The 13,057-nt window shown below is 41.5% G+C and overlaps 1 protein-coding gene across 8 annotated transcripts in view; it reads left to right on the top strand.

The window, feature by feature from the left end:
• The window catches only part of LDB3 (LIM domain binding 3), a 162,080-nt gene that overhangs the window by 120,643 nt on the left and 28,380 nt on the right, over positions 1 to 13,057 (top strand). For 5 of the 8 annotated variants that reach the window (XM_075217015.1, XM_075217019.1, XM_075217017.1 and 2 more), the window contains 3 exons: positions 2,893 to 3,036; positions 8,910 to 8,957; positions 10,723 to 10,868. In XM_075217015.1, the coding sequence (XP_075073116.1) occupies positions 2,893 to 3,036; positions 8,910 to 8,957; positions 10,723 to 10,868 (338 nt within the window). The remainder of the gene's footprint in view (positions 1 to 2,892; positions 3,037 to 8,909; positions 8,958 to 10,722; positions 10,869 to 13,057) is intronic. The other 3 variants (XM_075217020.1, XM_075217018.1, XM_075217016.1) reach the window with 1 other exon arrangement.

Below are 13,057 nucleotides of genomic sequence, written 5' to 3'. Positions count from 1 at the left end.
TTAAGTGACAGATAAAAACATCAGGTATCAAACACAAATACATCAAACCAAAAAGAGCACAGTTTGTTTTTTAAATAAACTTTATTGTACAAAGAGAGAAACAGTTAAAATCCTCAACTTGATCCATAATAAAGGGAGAAGTTATATTGGATAGCATCCACTTATTTTAGAGCAGTCACACAAAGACCGACCCTGGAAATATTCCAAGAATGTTTAGCTCATTATAGAGATTGATGTTTAATAACACAGAAATAGGGCCTCATTTGGAGTTTATGCGTAAAATTGCTGCCACAAATAAAACATACTTACATGTATTTGCTGAGACGGATACATTTCAACTGTCCAACTCATAAACAGCAGTAGTTGCGCCAGCAAACATTATGCATACAAATACTAAACAATAAAGAAGATAGAAATGTAGCGCAGACTTTGATATCAGGCTGCCTGTGTACGGAAACTCCTATCCACAAAGGAGTATGCAAATTCAGTATATACAACAACCACAGACCCGTCACAAATGGCGCCTAGTATCAATCAAATATACATTCAGTCCTATCGTATTAGATGTACATAACATATAAAGGCATAACATATATAGGCTTTCACATAGTCCAGTATTATGTAAAACTTCTAGATGTAGTGTCTCCGCATCGGTGGGTAACATATAACGTGTTCATCTAATTTCATCCGAATATATACGAGAAACCCCTTAGGGTAAGTGCATTTCCCTAAGGGGTTTCTCGTATATATTCGGATGAAATTAGATGAACACGTTATATGTTACCCACCGATGCGGAGACACTACATCTAGAAGTTTTACATAATACTGGACTATGTGAAAGCCTATATATGTTATGCCTTTATATGTTATGTACATCTAATACGATAGGACTGAATGTATATTTGATTGATACTAGGCGCCATTTGTGACGGGTCTGTGGTTGCTGATTATGCATACAAATGTCTATACTTGCGTCTAATGATAGTGTAGAGATATGGCTTGACAGTATTAGTAGTCGCTTTATCCCATACTTACCAACATTCTGAACTTCAAATCTTGGAGCCTGCGTAGGAGGTGGGCGTAATGGGGGGCGGGACTCAAAAATCGTGACAGCCAGGCACCAGAATGCGATCGCAGGGGTGGAGGAATCATTCCCCTGCGATCATGTGATCTGGCTGTCAGAGGCAGATCACATGATTTCGGATGGCGGCCCTGCAGATAGCCATAGAGAAACAGCTAGATGGTGCTGCTGGCACCAGCCGTAAAGTACCTGCATGCTACACTTACGTGAACACAGCATACTGAATTTTGGTGCGCATACGCTCAACTCTAAAGGAGGCCCAAAGTACACAGTGAACATTTACATAATAAAAAAATGATACTCTATTGTATTGAAAATACTGGTATTGTTGGACAGTTATGACTCCTAATTTAGAGCATCTCACCTTCTGACAATGTTATAGATTTATGTAGAATATAAGCACTTTGAGCGTCTTTTCCTGTGTAAAAACATAAAATTTTAACTAAATGTATTGTTACAGAGCTCATTCTCGGACTTGTATTATGTAAGCAATATACTCATCTATTTCATCTATGAGTATCACCATATATGTAACATATGTTGGCATGAAACTGCATCATTGTACTTTGACAAAAAAGCACAGGACTCAGAGTGCTTATTGTTTACAGTAGGATGTATTTTATTTCTCGTAATAAGTGTTAATAGTGAATACTAATGAGACAACGTCACTATGGATAGTTTATACCAATATCATTTAGAGACATTTCTAGTTATCTTTTATATCATAGCCTGGGAATGGATAATAGAGAATCAATTTAATAAAAATATACTTAAAAGGTACTACAATTTAACTTCTGGGGGTACATTTTTCAAGCTGCGGGTTTGAAAATTTGGAGATGTTGACTATAGCAACCAATCAGGTTTTAGTTATCATTTATTTAGTACATGCTACAAAATGACAGCTAGAATCTGATTGGTTGCAATAGGTAACTTCTCCACTTTTTCAAAACCACAGCATGGTAAATATACCCCTTGGAATACAGAAATCAGTAACTTGTGGTCATTTTCAAGGTGTGCATTTGCAGTCTTGCTTTTCTAATTGTAGGTTGAGATTCTGCCAAGGGATTCTTTCCCAGCGGCACCATGTTGTAGTTCTTCCTAGAGAAATCAGTTGTAATTAAAATAAAAGTTGTAATTGAAGTTGTAATTTGTAGACATTTCCCCCTTTATTAAGCAGAATGGAGATTATTTACAAAGCACAAATATCCATTGCAAAGTGCAAAATCGGCTTTGGCCAATCCATGCGCCATGATTTGCACAAGTGCACCTAGATTTCATAGGTTTCTAGGGTAAGATAGCAGCTCTTTTGGAGGAGCAGACGTTTGCACAGTGAAGTTAGGTGAAGAGAGGGCATTATAGATAAAGTACAAGCACTAGAGACCTTAGTTTGGCAGAGCAGTGCATAAACTAGATTTCGACAGACTCTGATTATTGAAATCAGAGATGGAAAGGGCCCATTTTTACAATTTTACATCAAATTCGGACTCATCCTATACTTCCAATGGGACTCATTTAGAGTTGCACTTACCCAGAGCAATATGATAAAAAAAACTTCACACACAAGTGACATTAAAAACGCGTCCTGGCTCTCACTCACTCTCATGATTTAATTACGCCATAATAGAGCAGTATTTTAATGAAAAAGCACAAACAAGCTCCATAACAACGGTAAAATTCCCTTTTACATTTTTGAAGGCCTGAGTAAACTAAATACAAAAGATACTACTATCTAACATTTAACTTTTCAAAAAGAACGGTTATAAGTCCTGACATGTTCTTTTTTTTCCTATTCAACTTTTTCAACGGGTAGACACAAAAATAATTCTCCCATGCTGCCGCCTGCCTTGGAAGCCCTTTATATTTCTCCTATATTCACTACTTCACCTCTGCTCAAGAAAAGAAACGTACCCAAAAGAACTGGTGTCCATTATCTACCAAGAAAAGTATCTAAGAGGTACAGCTACAGCAGCTGGCTGGATATTAACCAAGTCCCTTCCTTTAGTGCTGAGAGGTCAGCAACTCTTCGCCCATGGTCAGACAACGAGGATAGAGAGTGGAAATGGGCGGCGCATAGGCTACTGTTGTAACTACTCGCCCCGTTGTCAGACAAAGGTTAAAGGGAAATTATCACGTGCTATGAATCCTGTTTAGCCTTTTTGCCATCTTGTTAGGAGATTCCTGCTTTTGAAGAACCATAATGTTAATAAATACATTACTCCCTCATCTAGCAGGCTCACAAAATGGTGAAGCCCTACAGATTCATAAGATATGACAGGTGATATATCAGACTGATTCATAGTATTTGGTGCAGCACCTATATATATATATATATATATATACACGTGTATGTGTATATATATATATATATATATATAAATATATATATATTAAATCCGAAAATGTGGTACATGCTTAAGTAGCATCAGTGAAGGGTCGATATTCACCAAAAACACTATTATGTTAGTTTTTTAAAGGTGACGTATCTAGAAAAAGCATAGCGGCACAATGCTTTAACACATAGTTTTTCTGGAAAAGTGATAATTTCCCTTTAAGGAGGAATGCAACTCAACACCTTGCAAGCACTTAAGGTTTTTCAGTGGAATATATACACTTCCACAAAGCTTGTGTGCTCTCCTAGTTGTGTTTTCAGATGTGAAGTTGACAACTAAGCTTGTTTTCCTTTTGCTTAGTAATATTGGCTAACAATAAGCTTACGTGTTGTTGTTTTTCTGCCAAATAATGTTCGTTTCATCTTGTTACACAATTCCATATCGAAATGGGTTATACGTTTGTTTTTTGCAGCAGAACTGTAGCAGAGTTAAATGCCCACCAAAATGTGGAGTATCAGCTTGGAATGTTTATGCTTCATGTTGGTGTTTAAAATTTTGATCATTCTATGGCATCTACACACTTGTAACCAGCATTTCAGTTAACATATTTTGTGTTAATCATGTACATATGTTAATCGCTGATATGCATTAGCATACTTTACAGGTATCCCAACTGGATTATATTTATGATGTAGATAAATATATATACTGATGAACGGCATCAGAGTTTATTTAAAAAAAAATTGCATTAATAAAGCAAAACTTCTCCCTATTTATGTAATCTATTCTTCTAAATCAGTGTATGGATTCAGGATCTCCAACAGCTTCTCAGTGATACAAGTACTTGCAAAGAAGAACATGTGAGGTGCAGGAAAATGTGGGCTCCTGAAGTCTAGGATTACAAACCTAAACATATAGCTATTTCTGCTGAAGCAGATGAATGAATGTCATTAGTGATTTAAACTATGCAGGGGATATGTTATGATTCTAATTCCACAGGATCCCTGATGACTGGTTTGAGAAGCACTCTTTACAAATAGATGTCTAAATTATCAGAGCTGTTTCTAAAATTAGTAGATGTAATTATAACAGCTAGCAGGAGAAAAGTAAATACTAATATGAAGAAAATACTTTGGCTACTTCATTGTTTTATACTATAAAAAGTATGAATATTGTATCCCCTCACACCTCTGCACAACAAGCCTCACACCTCTGCACATCTCCTCTCACACCTCTGCACATCTCCTCTCACACCTCTGCACATATCCCTTCACACTACTGCACATCTCCCTTCACACTACTGCACATCTCCCTACACACTACTGCACATCTCCCTCACACCTCTGTACATCTCCTCTCACACCTCTGCACTACGCCCCTCACACCTCTGCACTACTCCCCTCACACCTCTGCACTACACCCCTCACACCTCTGCACTACTCCCCTCACACCTCTGCACTACGCCCCTCACACCTGTGCACATCTCCCCTCACACCTCTGCACATCTCCAATCACACCTCTGCACATCTCCCCTCACACCTCTGCACATCTCACCTCACACCTCTGCACATCTCCCCTCACACCTCTGCACATCTCCCCTCACACCTCTGCACATATCCCCTCACACCTCTGCACTACTCCCCTCACAACTCTGCACATCTCCCCTCACACCTCTACACATCTCCCCACACACCCCTGTACATCTCCCCTCACACCTCTGCACTACGCCCCTCACACCTCTGCACTACGCCCCTCACACCTGTGCACATCTCCCCTCACACCTCTGCACATCTCCAATCACACCTCTGCACATCTCCCCTCACACCTCTGCACATCTCCCCTCACACCTCTGCACTACTACCCTCACACCTCTGCACTATGCCCCTCACACCTATGCACATCTCCCTTCACACTACTGCACATCTCCCTACACACTACTGCACATCTCCCTCACACCTCTGCACATCTCCTCTCACACCTCTGCACTACGCCCCTCACACCTCTGCACATCTCCCCTCACACCTCTGCACTTCACCCCTCACACCTCTGCACTACTCCCCTCACACCTCTGCACTACGCCCCTCACACTTGTGCACATCTCCTCTCACACCTCTGCACATCTCCCCTCACACCTCTGTACATCTCCTTTCACACCTCTGCACATCTCCCCTCACATCTCTGCACATCTCCTCTCACACCTCTGCACATCTCCTCTCACACCTCTGTACATCTCCTCTCCCACCTCTGCACATCTCCCTTCACACCTCTGCACATCTCCCCTCACACCTCTGCACTACGCCCCTCACACCTCTGCACTACGCCCCTCACACCTCTGCACTACGTCCCTCACACCTCTGCACTACGCCCCTCACACCTCTGCACTACGCCCCTCACACCTCTGCACTACGCCCCTCACACCTGTGCACATCTCCCCTCACACCTCTGCACATCTCCAATCACACCTCTGCACTCTGCACATCTCCCCTCACACCTCTGCACATCTCCTCTCACACCTCTGCACTACTCCCCTCACACCTCTGCACTATGCCCCTCACACCTGTGCACATCTCCCTTCACACTACTGCACATCTCCCTTCACACTACTGCACATCTCCCTACACACTACTGCACATCTCCCTCACACCTCTGTACATCTCCTCTCACACCTCTGCACTACGCCCCTCACACCTCTGCACTACTCCCCTCACACCTCTGCACTACACCCCTCACACCTCTGCACTACTCCCCTCACACCTCTGCACTACGCCCCTCACACTTGTGCACATCTCCTCTCACACCTCTGCACATCTCCCCTCACACCTCTGTACATCTCCTTTCACACCTCTGCACATCTCCCCTCACATCTCTGCACATCTCCCCTCACACCTCTGCACATCTCCTCTCACACCTCTGCACATCTCCTCTCACACCTCTGTACATCTCCTCTCACACCTCTGCACATCTCCCTTCACACCTCTGCACATCTCCACTCACACCTCTGCACTACACCCCTCATACCTCTGCACTACGCCCCTCACACCTCTGCACATTTCCTCTCACACCTCTGCACATTTCCTCTCACACCTCTGCACTACTCCCCTCACACCTCTGCACATCACCCTTCACACCTCTACACTACTCCCCTCACACCTCTGCACATCTCCCCTCACATCTCTGCACATCTCCCCTCACACCTTTGCACATCTCCCCTCACACCTCTGCACATCTCCCCTCACACCTCTGCACATCTCCCCTCACACCTCTGCACATCTCCTCTCACACCTCTGCACATTTCCTCTCACACCTCTGCACATTTCCCCTCACATCTCTGCACATATCCCCTCACACCTCTGTACATCTCCTCTCACACCTCTGCACATTTCCTCTCACACCTCTGCACATCTCCCCTCACACCTCTGCACATCTCCCCTCATACCTCTGTACATCTCCCCTCACACCTCTGCACATCTCCCCCAAACCTGTGCACATCTCCCCTCACACCTGTGCACATCTCCCCTCACACCTCTGTACATCTCCTCTCACACCTCTGCACAATTCCTCTCACACCTCTGCACATCTCCCCTCACACCTCTGCACATCTCCCCTCACACCTCTGTACATCTCCCCTCACACCTCTGCACATCTCCCCCAAACCTGTGCACATCTTCCCTCACACCTGTGCACATCTCCCCTCACACCTCTGCACTACTCCCCTCACACCTCTGCACTACTCCCCTCACACCTCTGCACATCTCCTCTCACACCTCTGCACCTCTCCCCTCATACCTTCCTACAATTACCTGCACAGCCAAGCCTGCAGAGAAAGGAGGTAGATGATGTAGTCCAGAATGCAATGCACTAACCCCTCCCTCTTCTCTAATTTTCTGTGCTGCATGACCTCGCTGCAATGTACAGAGGAGGTCACATGATGAGGAAGCCAGCTGCTCCTATTCACTATTTTGTGCTGGTGATCAGGAGCAGCAGGCTGGGGGCCTCCCGCCTGGCCACCAGGTCACCTGCTGGACACCAGCAGCCCGATCAGCAGTCCACCTGTTGCCCACCACATGTGCAGTGGATGTCATCATAACAAAAGAATATATTTTACCTTTTGAGTGAAGATAAATTGGCTGTGTCATGTGCTGTAAAATACAGTCACATGAAAAAAGAAGTATGCCCTCCTTTAAATCTACGTCTCTACATGTGAATACATAATTAACCAATTGTTTAGTCCTCACCTGTTCTAAAATTTGGTAAATCTAATCTCATGTGACAAGTAACACATTCCAGATTGCATTTTGCCATTATTTACTTAAGCTAAGGGAAAATGAAGAAGCCATGTGTGATAAAGTAGGTGTAAATGATAGAGTTCCAGAAGTGCTTCATTCAGATACAACTTTGCAAACCTAAGCTATGTTTGTTGCAAAGAAGGGGCTTTCTCCTGGCTACTCTTCCATGAAAGCAATTTTGGTTTTGAAAGAAGGATCATGAAGTTTAACATTGATGACAGAGGTTGTAGATATCTGGATGCAGGTTATTGGTTGTTTGTTATTTCTTGGAGCATCATATGGTCTGATCTTTGGGTGAAATTGCTTTCCTACTCCTGGGAAGATTGGTAACTGTTTTCAAAGTTCTTCATTTGTAAATAATATTTCTAACTGTAGAATGATGGACTTCATATTGCTTTAAAATCACCTTATATACCTTGGCAGACTGATGAGTAGCAACCATTGCTTATCTGAAATCATTGTAGAAGTATTTTCTCCTTGACATGACCAAAATGCCAAAGGTGCTGCTTTTATATAGAGGTAGAACACTTCCTGATGATTATAGAATGAAGTACACATCGTTAGCAGCAATTGGCTCAAATCACTTTATTGATTAAAATAAAGGTAAAGGTGTACTTACTTCTTCACACATGACTTCTTCATGTTGGTTTATTATGAATAAATAATTTTAAAGTAAAATCTGTTATGCGTTATTTCCTATTTCAGATATTTGATAGAAAATGACTGCAGTTTTAAAAATCTAGCAGAGATAACATACAGTGTAAAGTGAATTCATATAATTGAAATAATTCACTTACTTAGATGTTTGAACAGTTTGTCATTGCAGTTAATAGGATGCTGTTAAATTTGTAATTTCTTGCTCATTACTTTGGAGCACCTTAGCCAATAACAGCCACTTTGTATAAAAGGGAGCTGTTGAGGTAGTATGAACTGTGTCAATGCTAAAAGCATAAATGCCATCCCATTCTCTTTTATTTCTCAATAACTTCATGCTTGATCAAGCTTATGAAGTTACCATTACTTCAGATAGTTTTGATGCATTTAGTTTCCTGTTTGTATACGGTTTCTCATTTTTCTGCTATATTATTTCATAAGGAAGTTAGATTTAAAAAACATACAGAATGTACAGTGCAGTTTCACTGTGGGCAGGTATCAACAGTACAGACATTTGAGCACAATGTAACAGAGTTAAACTTTTGTCCTTTTTTTAGCATTCATCAGCAAACATCCTTCTCTTCCAGCTACCAGTCGAAAATAAGGTATTGCCAAGATCTGTTATGTGTGCTGTTGTACAAAGGAAGTATAACCAACCTGTTACTAAAAAAAGTCTTGTTCTTTAAAAAAAAGTTCTCACAGATCACTATGTACAAGACTTTGTACTAATCGAAGTGAAGCCTTGTGGTGTGACATTTTGCTTTAACATTGTGTTGTATAACCTATATAGGTGACATACAGATAGGGTGTACTTTATTGCAGTAAACCGCATGCCATGGTACAAAATAAACTAATAGGAGATCTGTCAGTAAAAAATTATAGATTCTCCACTTAAAGGACAATTATAGTAGAATAAAAAACTAATAATAGCTTTACTACAATAAGAAAATAACCTATCCAATAATGATTTTTATCATATCTGGCAGCAGTACAATGCCTGGTCAGACTTCTAAAGCCAGTTATGCTTCAAGCAAGTATTTATCGCAAACTCTGACTAATATTTCTGTCTGAGATAATAAGCATTGATCATATCAATGATAGGGGAATCAAGCATTGATTCCCCTATCCTTATCCTCCGTTCCTCCTTCTCTCCCTCTCTCCCCTGTGTCTCTCTGTCAGTCTTCCCCTCTCCTTAGATTATACGCTCCTTCGAGCAGGGTCTTCTCTCCTCCTGTCTTCACCACTTTTACTCTGCTCGCCAGCTACCTAGCCTTACTCCTTGAGGACCCTCTTCCTCCATCCCCTCTCGCTTCCTCCTCTTTCCCTGGGGGTCTCTCTCTAATCCGTGCCCTCCCTCCTTGGTGCCGTTGTTGGCTGACCTTCCCCCGCCCCTCTAGCTGTGCCTTGAGCTCACTGAGTTACTGTGATTATTGTTTACTGTTCTGTGCCGTCTCTCCTCGTATTGTTATTTCGTTTGTCTCTGTACGGCGCCGCGGACACCTAGTGGCGTCTTATAAATAAAAATTAATAATAATAATAATTGAAATAAAAAATATTATGTTGTTGTAGTAAAGCTGCTCTTAGCTTTTGTAATGGTAGTTCTTTAATCCGTAGCTATGATGCAGGTTTTACTGATATGAACTTGGATATCACTGTAAGATTGCGTGAGAGTTTGTAAAAAATATGTGAGTTTAAGGAAAGGTTAATTCAGTTTACCAAGTATATGTGACCTTACCACCCTCTGTGCTGCCTAAATTATAGACAGAAAATACATGTTTATTTAACAAACATGATCTCATCATGTCCCAAAATATTACTGTGCGCATGCATATATATTCATCACCTGCAAACTGTGCGTATTTATGTTATAATCAGGACCTGTTTTCAATCTAAAGAAAACTGGATTATACTAAAATTAGACCTTTTGTACCGTCCAGCCAGAATTGTATATTGTCATTGCACATGGATATGACACAGATCAGATATGATCTGTGCACTGTAAACAATTGAATGCAGGATATGGTTGGACAACAGAAAGAGGCAACTTTACCTGAATGATATAAATAAATTATAAGTAAAAAAGAAGGCCAGAAAGAAACGCTTTGTGTTTTGTATTAAGTTATTTGAGGTTATATACAAACAATAAATTAAAGACGTCAGTATGTGAAACATACCTGTTAATCTAACTGCTGTATACAGTCCAATAACATGGACTTCAATGAGGACTGTGACTATTGTATAGGTGGCCGTAAAAAGCATTGCTACCTAGTTATGGGTCAAACAGTAGGGTGTCAACTGGGGCAACTTTTAGATAGTTAATCCATATTGAAGAAATGCCCAATCATACTCCAAATTTTTATTTGCTTTTAGTGCATCTGGCCAAGGTTATTCTTCAACAGCTGCCAAAGGTCCTGTGCCTTACGGAGGAGGGTATAACGAACCCTCAGTTCCTGCCTCCAAGCCCCGGGTTGTAACAACTGCAAGCATCAAACCTTCTGTTTATCAACCAAGCCAAGGTAAGGGACAAGCTCTAGCAGATAAACTAACTGATTTAAATACTTTTTAATAATGTTTTGTGATTTGTCTGTAAATTTGCAAGTATCAGGAACAAGCACTAATTTCTTTGAAGGCACATTATAGTGAGCTATAAAAGAAACTGTCTTTGCGGAAATGCCGCATAGAATATCAGAGCCGTTGTATCATGCCAGCAAATTGTGGCAATAGGACAAGTAGTTCAAACTGAAGTTAAAATAAAGTTTCAACAAGAGGAAATCACCAAAAACATTTACAAACATAATCGGAAACATTCAAATAATCCTGAAGGTGAATAGAAAGAATTAAACAATGCACTCCTTTTTAGAATTTGGTTTAAACTAGAATAATAAATGTCATGAATAATTCAGCAAAAACATATGAACAGGGACAATGGCTTAAATTAATTTTAGAAACAAAAGTCTGATCATTTCTAATAGTAAACCAGTCTGCATACAAAATGAGCTAGGGGCTACACCTCCAACAGTCTAGGGCTAGATTTACTAAACTGCGGGTTTGAAAAAGTGGAGATGTTGCCTCCCCCCTCCGCTCTATACTCAATGCGGCCGCAAGACTCATCTTCCTCTCACGCCGCTCCTCCTCTGCCTCCCCTCTCTGCATTGCCTTACACTGGCTCCCCTTCCCCTACAGAATATTTTTCAAACTCCTCACCACCACTTACAAGGCTCTCTCCAACTCTACTGCCCCTTATATCTCTAACCTCCTCTCCATTCATACTCCTGCCCGCTCCCTGCGCTCGGCCAACGACCGCCGCCTCTCCTCCACTCTTATCACCTCTTCCCACTCCAGAATCCAAGACTTTTCCCGTCCAGCCCCCCTTCTCTGGAACGACCTCCCTCATTCCATTCGTCTCTCTTCTACTCTGTGCTCCTTCAAACGTGCACTCAAAACTCACTTCTTCCTCAAAGCCTACCAACCATCTACTTAACCCCCTATCTCCTCCCTTTAGCTCCTCCTCCCTTCTCTCCTCTTGCCTCAACTGGCTCCTCTTGTGCCTGGTCTGTTTACCCTCTCTTAGGATCTAAGCTCGTATGAGCAGGGCCCCCTCCCCTCCTGTCTCCATACCTGTACTTCCACTCCGTCTTTACTGCATATGACTGTCCGGAGTTTCTGAAGTATTTGTACTTTTTGTTCATTGTTCTGTATGGTTTCACCCTGTATAGTCTACTGTTATTACTGTGTGCGGCGCTGCGGATACCTTGTGGCGACTAACAAATAAATGATAATAATAATAATAATAATATAGCAACCAATCAGATTCTAGGTATCATTTATTTAGTGCATTCTACAAAATGACAGCTAGAATCTGATTGGTTGCTATAGGCAACATCTCCACTTTTCCAAACCCGCAGTTTAGTAAATCTAGCCCTATATATTAACCTAAGTTGTCCTCTTAAGACAATGACCGCATTTGGTTATTTAGTATAGAATACCAAAGCAAGGGTTTGTGTAAATATTATATTGGCAATGATTTTTCTACAATTATCAATTCAATTATATATACATTTGGGTCTATTTATTACCATATGCATCTTCTAATCATTAATTATCATTTTTCCCCAAAATTTTTTATTGAAGATGCTCAGACATCAATCATGCAATATTGTTCGTTTCATATAAAGAGCATTCAATTGCAGATATAATCCATTAATTATCATTTCTTATTGCAGTGATAAGAAATGAATTAACGTGGCAATTTATCAAAATTTTTCATGTCACAGAATTTCAGAGATGGCCACTAACTGGTATTAGCGCAACTGAACAGGGAGGCGCAGAGTCTAACGTACCTCCGGTATTCACTAGGGCCCCCTGCAAGGGAGTTTGGGCTAAAGAAGGTCACGGTTCTCCAAGTCAGGCAGTCCAGGTCAAAGTCAAAGGAGCGGTGCGGTACACAGGGAGGTTCCAGAGAGAAATCAGGTCAAGCCAAATAGTCAAACCAGCCGAGCAGCGAGGTACCAAAACAAAACACAGGAGAATAGTATCAGGAAGCCGAGTCAGAACCGAAGAGTACTGGATCAGAAGATCAGGAAGCGCTGCAGCAGGAGTGATCCAATACTCTGCCACCCAACATATGTCAGAGGGTGCTCTATATACCATAAGGTGCATCCTGATTGGGTGATGGAGATTTGGTGGTCAGACGTGCTGACCGCTG

Source organism: Mixophyes fleayi, chromosome 6 (genome assembly GCF_038048845.1).
Source record: "Mixophyes fleayi isolate aMixFle1 chromosome 6, aMixFle1.hap1, whole genome shotgun sequence".
Classification (NCBI taxonomy): domain Eukaryota; kingdom Metazoa; phylum Chordata; class Amphibia; order Anura; family Limnodynastidae; genus Mixophyes; species Mixophyes fleayi.
This window is presented reverse-complemented; position numbering and strand designations above follow the sequence as displayed.